This window comes from Mesoplodon densirostris, chromosome 4 (genome assembly GCF_025265405.1).
Source record: "Mesoplodon densirostris isolate mMesDen1 chromosome 4, mMesDen1 primary haplotype, whole genome shotgun sequence".
Taxonomy (NCBI): domain Eukaryota; kingdom Metazoa; phylum Chordata; class Mammalia; order Artiodactyla; family Ziphiidae; genus Mesoplodon; species Mesoplodon densirostris.
The window spans coordinates 29,461,032-29,479,370 of NC_082664.1; the positions used below are offsets into that span (position 1 = coordinate 29,461,032).

Sequence of the window (18,339 nt, forward strand, 5' to 3'; positions counted from 1 at the left end):
AATGTCTCAGCATTCCTCCTCCAATCACTGGCATGCACACATGTGCACACACACACCCCACCTCTGGAGAGGGGCTAAGGAGGAAGATTTAAGCCTTGCTGTGTAATTTCTCAGAAGAGGATTAGAAAGGGAAAATGGGTGAAATGCAAAGTTATCTGATGAGCAAGGTTGTAAGATTGGCGGCTTAGGACCCAGAGGGGTGTGTCTGCGCGTCTATTTGTCTGTCTGTCTGCAGATGACATAGTGAAGATTGCTAAATGATTTCCAATAACAAGATATGAAAACACATAGTTCCTTTGTTAGCCACATAGCTGTGGTTTTGTGTCCGTGATTCAATGTGGAAGTGAGTAGCTGCGACAGGCATTTTGTGGGGGATTTTTTCCTTCTTTTTTCTCCTAAAAAAATATTTGTGAAAGGTCTAAAATTCAAGGAAGTCCACTGCTTTTTGAAAAGAAGAAAAATCCCCATTCCTTGCAAAATGAAGATCGCAAATCAAAACCTCTGGAGATACCATATTTCTGCTTCCAGCCAGTCGCCCACGCTCGGTTTCCTCCTGGAGCCTGGGCTCCTCACTGCTACCTAACGTGTCCACCGAAGGGTGCACCCAGCCAGCGGGGGTGGGGGGGTGGGGTGGGGGGGGAGGGGTTGCATCAGAGGCCTCTGGAGGGAATCTGGTACTCCAAGGGGCGGGGGTATCCTCTTGAGACCCCAGCCAAGCCACACCCTTGAGGAACAAACTGATTCCACATTCCTTTCTTTTTTTTTTGGAGGTTCTTGGGTCAAGGTCAGAGCCCCTACAGCAGGCAATAGTGTGTGAGGGAGCAACTGTGGCATAATTGATGTCTTATTGTTAGATAAGTCTGGGTTTGAATCTCAGCTCTGCCACTTAATAGTTATGCTGCCCAGAGCAAGTGATTTAACCCCATGAGCCTCAGTTTTCTCATCTGTAAGATGGGGATGCCTGCCACTAATAGAATTGTCGAGAGGATTTACTAACATATGTAAATGCATATACACACCTTTTAGGTGTCCTATGAATGGCACCAACTATTATTTGTCCCTAGACTCTGGGATTACCTGAGCCCTTTGTTTATAGCAACAGCAGTAACTGGAAACTCTGAGAGTTTCCCCAGACCACTTGAAGGTGTTTCTGGCTCTGGTGAGGTTTCCTATTTTAGCCAAGGGTGAGCAGCATGTTGGGGAATGTCATCCACCAGAGGTACAGAGCTCAGGCCTTGAGACCCCACCCCAGCACCTACCTACCTGGTGGTGATAGTGGGCAAGTAAACAGCTTCTCTGTGCCTCAGTTTTCTCTTCTGTAAAATGGGGAATGATAGTTTTTATAGCATAGGTTTGCACTAATCAAGTAAAGCATAAAAAAATCACACTCTCAAGTGTAAAGATCCTAGTAAAAATTTTAAAATGAAGTGCCTGGAGCAGGTATACGGCACATAATTGGCTGGTAGGTTTGGAATGAGGGAAGGCTTCTCAGATTGGGCCCCCAGGTCTTTTAGAAATCTCATTTTGTTTATGGTCCTGGGGAAGAGTTCCAGGCCCTGGAAGAGCAGGCTGGCTGAAGGCTGCCAAGACTTGTACCAGCCCCTGAGAAGTATATCCTTGACCCAGACACCAGCTGCCTTTGTCTACAATGGGCCTGTCCAGGTGGGGTAAACTCATCTGAAGTCACAGGCCTGTGTTTGCCGTCCTATAAGGCAGGCCAGCTAAGCTGTGTGTGTGTGTGTGTGTGTGTGTGTGTGTGTGCATGGGCACGCGTGCCTGCCAGGGGTGGGGGGAACATACATGGAAGGAAGATGGGTCCCAAAGACCACAGGCTGGGAACTCGGGGTTCAAGAGGTGGACGTCTCATGGCCCATTTGGTGGTGGTGAGACGTACCAAGTTCTTCATGGCTTTGGGAAGTGGTCCAAACTCAATCCCCTCAGCCTAAAGTTCTCTCCTCTGATCTGTAGCACTTTCCAGGTGCCCATATGCCCTGACTCGAGTTTTCTTTCCCTTCACCTCTTCACCTCTCCAACCACTTCCTTTTTTCACTTGCTTCTTTGTAACTCATGCAGCAGCAGCTTGTGGCGAGAGTGAGGGTGCAGTGCTGGGAGGAGTGTGTAGACCTGGTTCGAATCCTGGGTTTTGCCATTCGTGAGACATGTGCGCTCGGGCCAGAGACTTACTGTCTCTGCACCGCAAGTGCCTCACAGGTGCTGTGGGGATAGTGAGAGCCGCCTTGCAGGGCACTGGGGACCTTTCTAAAGTGATGTTTGTTCTGTGCCTGAGTTTCCGTAAACAGAGCAGTTACTTGAACCAGTGGGTGTGTGTGGAGTACTGTGGCTCCACAGACTTCACTGCCTCACCTCTGCCTCACCCTGGGGACCACAGATGCCCTGGGAAAACGTCTGGGGGGCAGGGGTGGGGGAAGAGAGCACTCTTGGCCAGGCAGCTGGGCGGTCAGGGTGGGTGGGAGCACCAGGGAGGAGTTGTCCATGATCACCTTCCTAAGAGACCATTTTTAACCTTGTTCCTTCCTGGGAAAAACACCTTCCTTCAAGACTTCCCTTTTATACGTGAGACCCAAAGGATAAGGCTCTAAAGCTCAGACCCAAAGCATAGCTCTCAAGCCACGATATAGTGTAGAGGTTTAGAGTACAGGCTTGGAAACAAGATGCAGATGCAGGCCTCCTGTGTCGGATTCCCAGCTCTGTTAGTCATTGGCTCTGTGACCTTAGGCAAGTTACCTAGCAACTCTGTGCCTCACCTGTAAAATGGGGATAATCATAATACCTACTCCTCATATAATGATGATTAAATTAGTTTATATACATAAAGTGCTTAGAACAGTACCTGGCAAATAAATGTAGCTATTTGCTGTTATTTATTGTCATCCTTGGCCCTTCCTTTTTCCCCTTTAACCAGACACACCTCCTTACCCCCTGAACGCCATCACCAGCACATCCTTGGATTTGTCCCTTTGCACTCGTGGTTCTCTCGGCCTTGGGTGGACGCTGTCCTCCCCATGCCTTCCTCCAGCTAACATCACACGACTTCTAGAAAGTCTTCCCCAGGCATCCAGACCCAGGGCTACACCTGCATAGGGAGGCCTGGAGCATCTTGGCCAGGCAGCTCACCTGACTACCTGCTGCTTTTCCACTCTTGGATTGAAGGAAACACTCATGTGCAGGTCTTCTCCCAGGACCACTGTGCATGGAGGGGTGGGGGGTGGGGGGGCGGGATGCACCCTACACAAAGGTCAGGAGATGAATGGGGCTAAACTCTAGCCTACGTTCCGCTTGCCCAGCCCTGGCACCATGCTACATCAGCCTGAAGGAAGCAGGGCAGCCTCTGTAAACTGGCTGCCCGGGGCCCCTTTTCTAATCCACACAAAGGAACAAGGTGTGCCAGCCCTCCCCTGCTTCCTGCCTCCCTGCCTGGACTGTAAGCCCTCGGTGGGCCAGATGCTTTTCCCTCAGCGCCCATGTGGGACCACGCACCATCTGAGGGGCTCACAAGTGGACCTTGGAAGTGGTTAGATGATGAATTCATGACGGCCAGGTTCCCCACAAGCTGACAAGTCTTCCTGGGGGAACTTGGAGCCAAAGGCTTCAGACTGCTCCTTGGCCCTGGATGGCTGTGGACTGGGACCTGGCCTGGGCTGGGGAGATGGCTCCAGTGAGGCCAGAGTGCTGGGAGCCACAGAGTTCAATGTTCAATGTGATGACTATCTGGGGGGCAGCAGCTGTCTGCCCAGCGCTGTGATGACTCCATGAAGGATATAAAAGAGGGTAAAGGGCTTCCCTGGTGGCGCAGTGGTTGAGAGTCCGCCTGCCGATGCAGGGGACGCAGGTTCGTGTCCCGGTCCAGGAAGATCCCACACGCTGAGGAGCGGCTGGGCCCGTGAGCCATGGCCGCTGAGCCTGCGCGTCCGGAGCCTGTGCTCCGCAACGGGAGAGGCCGCAACAGTGAGAGGCCCGCGTACCGCAAAAAAAAAAAAAAAAAAAAAAAAAGAGGGTGAGATCCAGTCCCCTCCTTTCCCCTCTTGGGGTCTGTATCCCTGGCCATGCTGCAGCCCTTTGGGTGGTCTTGCTGGGCCCAGAAGGAGGCAGAGGAGCTCCTGGAGGGGCCCTTCCTTTGTCTCCTTCCTGGCTGGAGGGAGAGGGCGATTGCTCACAGTTTTACACTTGGACAAAATGAAACTTACGTAGAAAATGAGGGGCATTTCCTGGGGCCCTGGGCAGCCCTTCAGGGCACCTTGTCCTCCCCTCTCTGCCCCCTGAGGTGCCCTAGGTGTAATCCCAGGGCCTGGGCAGCCTACTCCAGCTTCCTGCCCAGCACCCTGGCCCATCCAGGAGAGAAAAAAGGCAATGCAGAGTCTCAAGGAGCAAGGGCTTGGCGGCCCGTGAGGCAGGCCGCTCAGTGGCAAAGCGTTCGCAGCTGATCAAGGCATGAGGGGTCTGGAGGGCGGAGGAGCTTGACAAGGCTCAGAGGGGTCTCTGGACACTTGGGACACTGAGGCAGCACCTATGTAATGCTGCTCTAGAGGTGGGAGCCAGGCCCCAGGCCCGGGCTCGGTGTCCTAGAGACAATGCCGCAGACGTGCACAGCTGCACCAGCCTCCGCGTCTTACCTGCCTGCAAGGAAGCAGGGTGCTGTGTTCTCTCCCCAGCTGCTGGCCGAGCGGAGCAGCGTGCAGTTCTGCGCAGGCGAGGCTCCCCGGGTTCTGCCCCCTCCCCACCCCTCAGCCTGGCAGGGGCATCCCCTGGGGTCTGTGAGTCCGAGCTCCGGACCTCTCAGACCTGGGTGTGGCCACGGAAAAAAGCTAAAGGCGCAGACCTCAGAGCAGGGGGATATGACTCACAGGTGGCCGGGGGGTGGGGTGGGGGGGACCTCAGGCAGACCGGTGAGGCCGAAGGGATCGGGCAAGTGGGCACAGCAGGACCGGCAGCAGGAGAGGTCTTGAGACATGTAGGGGAGGCCAGCTCTCGGCCCTTCCGGGAGGGCAGCAGGGTATGAGGGTCCCAGTGTTGGGGATGCCGCAACTGTGTGCCAGGCAGCGGGAAGGGGCTGGGTCCCCCAGGACTGCCCCACTGAGCATGCCACCCCACTTGTCTCTCAGGTGTCATGGGCCCGGAGCCCCGCCCTGAGCAGGAATGGCTGCTGCTTCCTTTCTGGCACGCGGTGGGGGGGTGGGTAGAGGCGGGGACCCAGCTCCTTGATCCCAAGGACAAGGTGCTCAGGCCTCTCCAGGGACCACCATGTCGCCAGGCAACCCTGGCTTTTTAGACATCCTTCCTCAGGCCATGCTGAAACCTGCTCCCCTGTGACCTGGTCCTGGGTCCATGTCTTCCGGAAATCCAGTCTCTTTCCTGCCACATCCTCAGGACAGCAAGGTTTAAAAGGGTGCTGATTCCCCTAGGCCAGGACAGTCAGGGAACCCAAGTGCCTGGGGACAAAGAATGCAATGAGGGTAGCCAGGGGAAACTTTTAACCACATAGCCAAGATAGACTTTCCGGGTTCAAATCCAGACTCCTCCATTTTCTATGCTGTGCTGTCCAATGCAGTAACCATCAGCCACAAAGGGACTATTTAAATTTAATTTAATGTAAAACTCAGTCACACCAGCTGCATTTCCAAGTGTTTCAAAGCCACAGTGGCATATTGGATGGCACAGACTATAGAGCATTTCCATCACCACAGGAAGCTCTATTGGACAGTGCAATTCTAGATGAATGACCTTGGACAAGTCCTTAACCTCTCTGTGCCTCAGTTTCATTTTCTGAAAATGAAATAACAGTAATAACAATTAATAACAGTTAATAACAGTACCTAGCCCCTTAAGGTTGTTGTGAAGATTAGATAACATATGCAAATAGAACAATTAATACGTTAGTGCTCAATAAATGTTCATTATTACTGTCTAGGACAAGAGGGGCAGAGTTCAAGTCTTCCCCTCCTTACAGTGACACCTGGGAACCCACCAACGTGACACCTCTGATACCCAGAGGCTGGGGAGTGATGGCTGCTGTCTTAGCCCAGCCTGGGCCACACCTGCTCAGGCCCCCAAACTATGCATCATCTAGAATCAGCAGGCTCCTCGCTTTGTCCAAGGCCATGGTGTCCCCTCTTCTTTGCCCACCAAGGCTGGGTGCCCCCTTGTTCCCTGCCGGGGCAGGGCAGGTTTGCAGCAGGGGCTGGAGCGTGTTGTCTGGAAACACTACCTTGGGTCCCTGGGGATTAGGCACAAGGGCCACCTGACTATGGCCTGGGCGTGAGACCTGGACAGCGAGGAGGAGAGAAGGAGCTAGAGCTCTGCGAGGGCTTCCCCCTGCCTCTCCAGGACCCAGATTCTCAGGGGAGACTGAGCCACTTGGGAAGCGCCAAGGTGTGTTCACCTGTAACGAGCTGGGCCTGCAGTCACAGGAAGGCCAGGAGCAGGGATGGAGTTCAAGGAACGCCCTCCTGTCTTGGTGCTCTCTCCCTGTCCCCTCCTGCCTCTCTGACATCCCCACAGCCTCTTTCTTGGTCTGCCCCTCAAGCCCTGTTGCTCCCCAGACCCCCTCCTCTGCCCTTATTTATTCTCTCTTTACTCCTGCATTTCTCAAAGTGTTTCGGTGTCAGAGCATCTGGCAGTCATAAGGAATACCATGAACTATCAATGTAATTAATTCCATGATTAGAACTGGGAACAGTTTTACTAGCAGAAACTATGATGATCGTCTGTGTGTGCAAAATAAAAACCCGCTCTAGGCACACGCACGTAGCCATGTAGAGAGCAAGCTGTCAAGTGAAGTGTGATGGGCTGTTGCCACGTTTTCCCATCAGTATTCCTTTTGGGCTTGTCATTTGCTTTATCGCATGCTAGCAGGCAAGCGGTAGCAGGCACCAAAGGTTGGAGACAAATTTATGGAAGCAAAGCCTAACACGGAGACCAGTCTGTTCATTAACACATTTCCCTCTTTGAAGCTGGCAAGTGTAAGCAGGGTCCAGCAGTGGAACTCTGAGTCGTGGTTTGTTATGAATACTCTCCCCGAGTAAGTAATAGCGTCCCTGCAGCCCCACCTCTCCACCAGGACTCCCTTGCCTGTGTCTGCAGTCCCAGCCTCTCTCCTGAGTGCTGCCTCCTGGGTATTTCCATCTGTTTCTGAGATCCATCCTGAGGCACCAGCACTCTCCATGTCCCAAACTGAGTCACTTCTTGGATCACTCCTTGAGATCTTGGCTCTTGGAATGTCCTCCACCCATTTGTCTAAGCCACAGCTGGGAACTCTCTATGTATTAAATATCCCTTGAATCCCTATCCTCTTCTTGGTCCCATCCTTGGTCCCTGCTCGCGTAGAGCACAGCCAAAGCCTTCCAGCTGGCCTCCAGCCCTCCCCTCTCTGGTCTATCCACCACCAGGTAATCTTTCATCAAAGTAATAAACATTTGAAAAGGCCCATCCCATCATGTCCTAGACCTGCTTGAAGACCACCAGCATCTCAAGGCTAATGTATGGCTCCCCCTGTACCTCCACACATGTGCTGGGATGCTGGTTCCTTTGCTCAGTCTCCACTGGAGCAGAGAGGGTAAGAGAGTCTTTGCCACCCTTGGACCTGGATGCCTGGCACATGGCAGGCATTCAGTAAGTGCTTCTTGAATGCGTGAAAGAGGGTGGGCTGCTCCAAAATCTCTAGGGACTCCCCCTTACCCATTCAGTACAGCCCAGACACCTCCCTGATATTTCAAGCCCTCCACGATATGCACCCGAACCTATTCTTCTTTAATCCCTCACAGCCTCAGTGAAATGGCGATAGAGAAATGACCAATGGTGGGGTGGCTTGAGGATGACATTACCTGGTTTGGTAACCTGGCTTCTGCACTTAGGAGTTCTGCGAACTTCAGCAAGGTATAGAACCTCCCTACCCTCTGTTTTCTTGACTGTAAAATGGGAGATAATGAGTATCTAACTCTTAGGGTTATGGAGAGGCTTTCATGAGATAATACATGTGACACGCATTGTTGGCATGCAGCCTGGCACAGTACAAGCATTCATTAAATTGTAGCACCAGTTTCTTCCCCATCCATCCACTTCCCACTCCCCCCCAACACACACACACACACACACACACACAGGAAACCACTTATTAATTCTTAGGGTATCCTTCCAAGATTGCTTTATGAATATGCAAATAAATTCATGCTTATTTTCTCTATTTTTACACAAAAGTTTACATGCCCACACCAGGAGTCAGCAAACTTCTTCCATAAAAAGCCAGATAGTAAATATTTTAGGCTTTGTACAACATATGGTGTCTGCAACTACTCAGCTCTGCCACTGTAGAGCAAAAGCAGTTTTAGACAATGAGTGTGACTGTGTTCCACTTAAACTGTATTTATGGAAACAAATTTGAATTTCATATCGCTTTCTCATGTCATGAAATATTATTCTTCGTTTGATTTTTTCCAACCATTAAAAAATATAAAAAACCATTGTTAGGCCACAGTCTGTACAAAAACAGTCGGTGGGCCAGATTTGGGCTGTTTTTTCACTTTTCTATATATCTTGGAGAGCTTTTCCTGTGGATGTAAAAGAGCTGCATCTTTCTGTTTTGAGGGCATAGGACTCCATCCCGTGGATGTCTCTTAGTTTGTTTAACCAATCCCCTACTAAGGGACACTTAAATTGTTTCTATTCTTTACAAAATATTTTGCTATTACAAAACAGTGCTACTATGAATAATCTTGTTCATCCATCATTGTGGACGTTTACAAGTGTCTTAGGTCAGATTCCCCTAGAGGTGGAGCTGGGACGTGAATTCAGGTGTGTGTGTGATTTACTCGGGGAGGGCTAAGGGCGGGAGGGAAGCAGAATGGAAAGGAGGAAAGAGCCAAGCAAGGATTAGTCCCGGGAAAATCAAGCCAAAACCTAACAGAGGGCGGAGCTTGGACAGTTGTCCCACCTTGAAGCGAGGAGGCGGGGCTTTTAAACTTCCGGTTCAGGCATTCATAGGCTTCGTGGTCATGATGGTGGGAGGAGCTTGTCAGGTGGTTGTCTTCCGTCCGGAGCACAGCTCAGGGGAAGCCAGTGTGGGGTGCACCGGCCGCAAAGGGGACTGGGCAGGGCGGCCGCAGCGCCTACCACAGCAGGTGTATCTGCAGCACAGCCTCAGAGGTGGACCTGCAGGGGCAAAGCATTGATGCATTGCGGTGTGGACAGACATTGCCAAATTGCTCTCGATATGGGCTGTGTCGACTTACATTCCTACCAGCAACATCTGAGTGTCTGTTTCTGCACAATCTCACCAAATTAGTCTATTATTAAACTTCTGGATTTTTTGCTAATCTGATGGGCTGAAAAATGCTATCTCAAAGTAGTTTTCATTTGCACATCCCTTAGAATGAGAAAAGTTGAGCCTACTTTCATGTGTTTAAGAAATATTTGGGGCGGTGGGAGCACCTCCGCTCGCCACCTGGGGACCCGCGCCGCGCTCCCCGACCCCGCCCGCCCGGCGCCCATCCCCCGCGCCCTCCGCTCGCCGGAGTTATAATTGCCTCTCACGCCCCGTAGGGGTTATTTTGGGGGTGGTTGGAGGTGGCGGCGGAGGCGAGGAGGGGAATTGTGTCTCCTTTCCCGGGAGGGGGGAGCGGCGTCGGAGGCCACGGTTTCCAGGGTCCCTACCTATGGGAAGAGTACTTCCTTCTTTCCGTTGACATCAAGCTTGGCCGTGGGACTTGACCAAAGTCAATGGAAGATGAGAAGTGATATAGGTCATGTCTAAGAAGAAGCTTTGGAAGCCAATGCATGAATTTACTTTTGCTCATTTTCCTCTGCCACAAGAAAAACAGGTGCCAGATAAAGGCTTTTTCTTTTGCCAGGATTCCAGAATGAAGATACCTCTTACCAACCAAAAATCAACATAACAAAAATGAGAAATATATTTTTGTTCTAGTAAAACAGTAGTTCTCAAAGTGCTATCTGTTGAGCCCAAGACCCTTTAAGGGTTAAAACTATTTTAATAATGATACTAAGTTCCTTTTTCATTGTGTTGACAATTGCACTATGGTTCATAAGTGATGGTGGGGAAAACTGCTGGTGCCTTAGGAAAAGTCAGTGCAGTTCCTTCAAACTGTTTTCTTTGTCACCATATATTTATAGTAAATAAAAAAAATTATACTTGAGAATGTACTTGATGAAGCAATGAAACATTAATTTTTAAAAATCTTGATCTTGAAAAAAAAAAAGAAACATTTGGGTTTTTTTTTCTGTGAACTGTTCATATTCCTTTGCTGACTTTTCTTCTAGGGCTATTGGTCTGTCTTTTCTGTTTCTAGGAGCTCTTTAAATATTATGGAGATTGGTTCTTTATCATGATATGAATTGCACATTTTTTTCCCATTTTGTCTTTTGTCTTTTTACTTTGTTTAAAGTCGTTTTGGCCAAGCAGAGGTTTTTGATCATAGGGTTGGTTGTTTGGACAAGAAAATGATATGTTATGTAAAACACCTAGAATGACGTCCACTACTTGGTAGACACTGAATGGATGTTATTTTCCTTGCCTCCCTTCCCTTCCATTCTATGCTTTATCCAACTGTGCTCATTATTCTTCCTTAAATATGGCCCGTGCTTCCCACCTTCATGCATTTTCTTATGTTACTTTTCTTATCTGGAGTGTCTTCCTCCTCATTTTGGACTGTGAAATTCCTACCCTTCTCTTAAGCCCCAGCTCAAATGTCACGGTCCTGCTTACATCTGAACTCCTGTACCTCCATTAGCCATCAGAGTCCACCTTGGATCCTAGTAATATACACACATTTATCATGCTTTTCCTGAGCCTCAGTTTCCTTACCTATAAATTGGAGTTGCTGGGGAAAATAGAGATTTATTTTTATTACAACATAATGCATGTTTACTGTAAAACTGTAAAAAAAAATTTTTTACTGAAAAAAATCTAAAACTATGGAAACATAAAGTTTAAAACAGTAGTTACACATACATAGGCATTCTCATCCCCAAGGGGCAGCCACTGTTTACAGATCCTTCCAGACCTTTCCTATGCCTATATAAATATCTGTAGGGAAGAGAGAGGTTTTTCTTCAAACAAAAACCTGGAAGTATTACTATCCATATTATTCTGCAACTTACTTTTTTCATTCAATAAAATAACATGAATAAGATGATGCATTTAAAGTACATCCTTCAGTGCTCTATCCATGGGAGCTATAACTATTCTATGCACCTTGCAGTGATTTTTTTTTTGCGTCATGCGGGCCTCTCACTGTTGTGGCCTCTCCCGTTGCGGAGCACAGGCTCCGGATGCGCAGGCCCAGCGGCCATGGCTCATGGGCCCAGCCACTCCGCGGCATGTGGGATCTTCCCGAACCGGGGCACGAACCCATGTCCCCTGCATCGGCAGGCGGACTCTCAATGACTGCGCCACCAGGGAAGCCCCTGCAGTGATGTTTTTAAACTTTCTTTTGGCAGCAGAACACTTAACAAACAAAATAGTATGTGGAAACCCAGTTATCAATTAGATAGAGTGGAGCCACCAGGCTAAGGTGAAGGTGGGTGGGATGGAGGGCACGGAGCCCCTCACCCACTCGTCTCCCCATCACGGTTTGAGAACCTTAGTGAGTTGGGCAGAATATGGGGGCACCATGTTCAGCTGAGTGGCATTATCATGGGTATGCACTGTCCAGGGAGTTTCCACTCAGGTCTGAAGATCCCAGCCAGCTGGGATGGAAGGTTTTCTTCCCAAATTGGTTGAAAGAGCCGGAGAGTCCTCAGGCCAGAGCACATCTTGGTGGATCATACCCAGTGGCTCCTCCTTGGCTCCATGCTGGTCTGTGATGAGAGTTTTCATTGGTCCACGAAGAAATGAAAAAAATAAAGTCAACGAGGTGAGATTTCCACGAAATTAAGCTTTTTCAAATATTTCTTATTGGCATAAAATTATGGTGGTAATAATTGGCAGTTGTGCATGTGTGTGTGTGTTTTAATGTCTTACCTAAATAAAAACTTGGCAACTTTATGTTGGTCCCCTACATTTGTTTCAAAATTTTACTGATCCATGAAATCCTGAAGTCTAGAGAGATGGATGTTCCAGTCCATTGTGGCAGCTCTGCCAGGACCTCCTTGGAACAATCCCAGAGAGATAACCTTGGGCCAGGCGAGTCTGAGAACATTTATGCTATCCTTTAACGAAATCGAAGCAGTTCTTCCAAGGCTGAGAGTGGACAGAGCCTCGCTCCGGGGACTTCAGTCAAAGAAACTCACCTGCCCAGTGAAGCTCTCACTTGCCTCTGTTGCTACCACTCTCTAGGAGCCAGAGCTGAGCTGAGGGCCTGAAGCCCTTCACACATGGGGTGGGGGGCCCTCCCTCCCTGTCCACCTCCAAGGACTGGCCCGGGGTTTATGAAGGGAGATAGCTGACTCTTTAGAGGGGTGTTTTCAGTGTAAGACATAGGACCTATCAAAGAACCAAGGTTTCCTTCTTTACTTGGCTGTGAGCCTCTCAGAAGGTAGGACTTTCTGATTTCTATCGTTTAATCCAAAATCCCCATCACAGCAGTAGATGACAATGGGTTGAGCTCAGAAGGCTGTGGTTGTTAAAAAATGTATTGACACCAGATTAGTCACTTGGCCTTTTATATGTAAGGATGCTTGGGCAGTATAATAAGATATTTGTGGTGTCTTTTATTCCTCTTAGATGAAGAAGAATTTTTAGTGGCTTGGGGAGAGGTATTTTGTCTGAACTATAGCTAGCACTTTCTTTTCTTTGTTCGTGTGATTTTAAAGTTCTGGCATAGTGTTCAACTTGTGACCACTTATTTATATTTTCAAAATAATCACATAGTGTCACTGGTCCCCTTGGTCCTCACCATAGCCTGGTGAGGTGGGTGTCACTATTCCTGTTTTACTGATTAGGAATCTGAGTTTCAGGGGATCTCAGTGACTGGTCAAGTGGGAGGCAGAACTGACATCTGCCTGGCCCAATTCCTGTCCTCTCTTCTCTGTACAGACAGGTCCTTTCTACAAATAGGGAAGACATTTTTTTTTCTTCCCTGCAAAGTTAAACCTTTGGCCCTTAAGGGATTTGAACTCAGGAATCTTGGGGCCATTAGCATTGAGTTCCAACTAGAGAAACAAGTGATGGCAACAGTAACAACAGTGACAGCAAACCACCAAGAAAGAACCCTTTGAGTTTCCACCTTGACCAGACAGGAGAGCTCTTTGTCAGCATCAAGTTCAGAAACGTCCCAGGTAGTCAGGGCAGAACCTGAACTACTCCCTTTAGCTCCCTGGGTGCTCTGTGATGCGGACACTAAGCTGAGCCATGGCACCAGCTTGCTGCCACCAGGAGGAGACTTCCACTGACCCACCAGCTCACTTACCTCTCACTCTTTGGTGAGCTCTTGGAAGCCATTGGAAGGATTGTTTTCTGCTGCAGCTGGCTGTGCTGACCTTCTCCTCGGAGTTAGGAGCAGGTGCCTGAGGGTGGGGCCCCCAAATCTGGTCCATTACAGCTCCCAGAGCTTCTGGGGTGGCTAACGGGCCCTCTCTCTCACTCCAGCCCTCAAACTCGGGGAGCAGGCTGGGGCATGTTTGGGGCTGTCAGGGTGAGTATTTGCTGCTGGTCGCACTGGAAGAAGAGCAGCGGTGAAGCCCACGGGAGCCAAATCCCAGGCCAACAGGGCTGGGGAAGGGCTGGAAGGTGCCCAACTCTGACACCTGTGCTGTTCTGGCTTCTGCCAGGAAAGGATGAGAGGGAGATTGCTCATGGCCTGGACACCCGGGGCCAACAGAACAGGAGTAGGGACGATGGAGGGAGAGGGTCCCAGGGTACCCACTTGGGCAAAGAATCCAGTGGAGAGGCTAGTGGTGGGACCTACTGGAGGAAAGAGCACCACCCCAGGCCTGAGCAGAGGCTTCTAGGCTGAGTTTCTGTCATGGTTTGCGCTGCTCAGTTGGGTAGCACAGGAGTCAAGCTCTGCTGGGCTGGAGTCCTGGGGCCTGATTTACCTGTTGTATAACCTTGGGCAAGTAATTATTCTCTCAGCTTCAATGTCTACAATGTGCTCACACTCACCACAGTCCAGACACTCTCATGTATACAGTGGTTCATATACATTTTGACAGTGACAGAGTATTTATAACAAGGCTGCCTTGTAGAATGACCTGCCTTATAATAAACACATAAAGAACCGTTCAAGTTTATGAGCAAACAACTCAAATAGTTAAGATATCAAAGGACATGAGCAGAAATTTCACAAGTGGTAAATAGATGTATGAAAAAAATTCAACCTCAGAAATGATTAAAAAGGTAGCTAAAACAACATTGAGTATCATTTATGATGATGATTATTATTATGAAAAATTAATAATACACTGGCAAGGCTGTGTATAATATAATAATGCTGGAGAGGCTGCACTCTGAGTGGTACATTTATACAACCTTTCAGAGAGCAGTCCTCCAGTGTAAACCTGGAGCCATAAATGTAACCTCTGATATGGTCATTCTAGTCCACAGAATTAATCCTAAGCTAATAAGCCTTTTCAAAATGTTTCTTATAAATATTTTTCAAATATACAGGAAAAAAAACAGTTTAATGAATCCCCCTATACAAAAGGAATATTTTAACTGAAGAAAAAAGCCATATGAGTCAGAATGTCCACAGTTAAAAATTAAAAAACCAATCTAAGTATATAACAGGAGAATGTCTGAATAAATTGTGATCCATCTTCAGATAGACTACCTTGTAGCAATTAAGATGGTCAATATGAAAATTGTGGAATTGTGTAAAGTACGATCTAATGTTAAGTGAAAAATCAGAATTTAAATGGTATCTGCAAGTGATGACAATAGTGTAAGAACATATACTTGAGCAAAGGTTGAAAGGAAATATGCCAAAGTATTTGCCGTGTTGGGGTAGGAGGATGATGAATTCATTTTTTTCTCCTTGAACATTGTTGTTCTATTATTTTTACAATAACATTAATCAGAAGGATATTCAGGGCTCCGCCCCTGAATCAATCTGTTCACGTGTATTTGCTGGGCACCTGTTCCACAAGCAATTTGTATGAAAGGTTGTTTTAAGAAGTGGCAAGAAGCAGGCACAGGACTCAGTTTTAGGGCAAGGGCTGGTCCATAAGAGTCTCAAACTCTTCAAATGTTAGAGCTACATGGGACCAATCTAACTCCTTTATTTTGCAGTCGAGGGCCCTGAGGCCCAGGGAGGCTCAGTGACTTGCCCAGAATACCCAGCCAAAGCCTGGCAATTCTACATAGGGGTAGGCACTCCCACCGAGCTAGCCAGCTGGCCTTAGCCCTGTTCCCCTGTCTCAGGGCACCTCCGTTTTCCTGCAGTTGGCAACGAGGCAGCCAAACAGAGAACACTCTTCTAGTGCAGAGGTGGGGGTGGGCGTCCTGAACAGGAAGGGCACAGAGACACTGTTCCTGGGATGCAAACACCATGCCCTGGTTGTCTCCACAGGACCCTGAGTGGGCTCAGCCAGACACACGCCACCCAGCAGCACGTGGGGCTGTCCCAGGCTGTTCGACTTTATCTAGCCACTGTGGCCAATGGCCAGCTGACCTCCAATGCCCTGCCCATGGGGCCAGGCCCTGAACGGAAGGATGGTGCCCAGCAGGCAGCATATCTGAACCACCCGTCATCCTCCTGGGGTAAGGACACCCTGGCTCCAGATCCTCAAAGAGCAGGGCATCTAAATCTTGGACTTCCTTCTCCCCACCTTTGCTTCCCCCTTCACCCTCTCAGAAGGGCTGAGTTGTCACCCTGTCTCTTATCTTTTCAGCCAATGAACAAAACAGTTGTCAAGCATCTGCTTTGTGTCGGGCTCCAGGGGTCCGAAAGCAGCTGTTGGAGACTTTGCCCCTTTGAGACACCTAGACCTTGATTGCTCCATTTCTGCCCCATCTGTCACCTGTCACCTGTCCTGCCTTTGCTTCCCTCATATCCAGTTGTGAACCTCACCTCCCTGGCAATGGTTCTTCCACCTCCTCCTTCCTGTAAACCCCTTGTTACCTACAGCAGGGCCTCTGCTTCCCAGAGGAGAGAGCTGAGCATCCCTGAGGATTCAAGCCTCCGCACGTTCTTGCTCGTTGCCCAGCCATCCTTCCCGGTGTGCCTGGACACTTTCTCTCATTCCTCAGAGCAGCTACTCCAAGCTGCCCCCACCTTCCCCAGCCCCATCCCATGGCCATGCCTTCCACTCCCCAGAGTCCTCACCTTCCTGCCCATTTTAAAGTGTACACATCAGTGATGTTTAGCATATCCACAATTTTGTGCAACCACTATCTAATTACAGAACATTGCCATCACTGCAAGAAGAAGCCCCATGGCCATTAAGCAGTCACTCCCTTCCCCACTCCCACCCTCGCCTCGGCCCCTGGTCCCACTAATCTACTCCCTGTCCTTACAGATTTGCGTATCCTGGACATTTCATACAAACGGAATCATGCAATACGTGACCTTTTGTGTCTGGCTCTTTCACTTAGTGTAATGTTTTTGAGGTTTATCCATGTTGTGGACAGCATGCATCAGTGTCCTTTTCATAGCTGATGACCTTTCTTGCCATCTTGAAAAGGAAGTGCCCCTCTTCTTGTCTAAGGCACATCCCACTGTTTCTTGACACTTCTGGAACCCTAGGCTGTCACTTGCCCTCCCCCGACCCCAGTTCTCCTCCCCCTTCACTCAGCCCTTTCCCTAGAGCATATACAGTTACTTACAGCTTTCCCATTCACACACAAACACACACACACACACACACACACACACACACACACACACACACACACACGGCTATTTCTCCACTTCCCTCTGCCTTCCTTTCTATCTCTCCTCCCTTCACAGTCAAGTCTCCATAGACCTTTTATACTTCCCTTCTCAACCCCTCCGCCTCCTGGCTTCCCCGCTGGGCCCCCTATACAGAATGAATACCCCTCCTTTGTATTTCCACTGCCACCACTTGTGTTAAATGAAGAGACCTCAGCTCACACTGCTGCAATGACCTCCCAACAAGTCACCCTGTCTCTCCATTCACCTGCACACCCCAGCTCAGATGGCATTACCCTCCCCCCACTTCCTCTTTGATCTCTCACTGAAAATTTTCCATGATTTCCCACCACCAACTGAATAAAGTGCCCTATCCTTGTTCTGGCCATTAGGGCCTCCAACCCCCAACTCTAATCATTCTTTCATGTGTTCTTTTGGAAAACTCTCTTCTCTGGCAAGTCTGAGCTACATTCTGTCCTCTGCCCTTTGGTGCAAAGCCCAGCTGCAGCCCTTGTTAGCTGTGTGACTTGGGATGCAACCCATCCTTCTCTGAGCCTCAGTTTCCTTAACTGTCAAATGGAAATATTAGATTAGATATAAGAACATTGGCAATATTCAACCACTTTAACCTACAAAAATGGCAATTTCTAGTGGTTCAACCTAAAATAATACTCAAGAGGGTTGAGAGTTATTGTGCATAAAGCATGAACTCAGTTGCTGGCCTGTTGGCATCTCTCAGTAGATGTTGGACTGTGAGCTCTTACTCGGCCCCTGCTATGGAACCTTGCATCCAGGAGGTACTTAGCAAATGCCCTTGGGATGGATTCAACCCAGTCCCGTGGGCCTTTCTAACCAGCCTCTGGAAGTCACAGCTGTGCCTCTCAGCCTTGCCCCCTGGACCCAAGCCCTCTCTCTGCAGGGCTGAATCTCACGGAGAAAATCAAGAAGATCAAGATCGTCTTCACTCCCACCATCTGCAAGCAGACCTGTGCCCATGGGCGCTGTGCCAGCAGCTGCGAGCGTGGCGACACCACGACCCTGTACAGCCAGAGCGGCCACGGGCATGACCCCAAGTCTGGCTTCCGAATCTGTGAGTTCATTCCCCGCTCACATGGTTCCTGGCTGGCCCTGGGGCTGGGTGCAGGGGTGGCCAGAAGGACAGGCCTGCCTTAGGCTGGAGCCCAGCTCTTCTGCAGGAAGGAGGCCGGGTGCTCTCATAGCGTGGCTCCTGTGAATGGTCTCCAATCACACAATGCTGAGTCCTCACCCAGCTCTGTCACATGTGACTCTGAGCAAGTCACACAACCTCGCTGAATCCAAGTTTCCTCCACAGAAAAGTGAAGGTGTTAACAGTGCCACCCCCTGCAAGCCCCCCACTCCCGTCCCATCCCCCAGGTTACTGCAGGGTGGAGGAAAGGCAAGGCCTGTTATTATCCATCCTCCCAGGCCTCCTGGAAAGTCTCTGCATTTCAGGGGGTGCCCGGTTCCCAAAGCCCTCCAGATTTGGGGGTCTTGTTCCCCCTGCTTCCCTGTTGTCACCCAGCGGCCACATAGTAGGTGC

The 18,339-nt window shown here is 49.4% G+C and overlaps 1 protein-coding gene across 3 annotated transcripts in view; it reads left to right on the forward strand.

Moving 5' to 3' along the window:
• Nucleotides 1-18,339, forward strand: part of LTBP2 (latent transforming growth factor beta binding protein 2) — a 101,632-nt gene that overhangs the window by 32,876 nt on the left and 50,417 nt on the right. For all 3 annotated transcript variants that reach the window (XM_060095825.1, XM_060095823.1, XM_060095826.1), the window contains exons 4-5: nucleotides 15,477-15,667; nucleotides 17,698-17,868. In XM_060095825.1, the coding sequence (XP_059951808.1) occupies nucleotides 15,477-15,667; nucleotides 17,698-17,868 (362 nt within the window). The remainder of the gene's footprint in view (nucleotides 1-15,476; nucleotides 15,668-17,697; nucleotides 17,869-18,339) is intronic.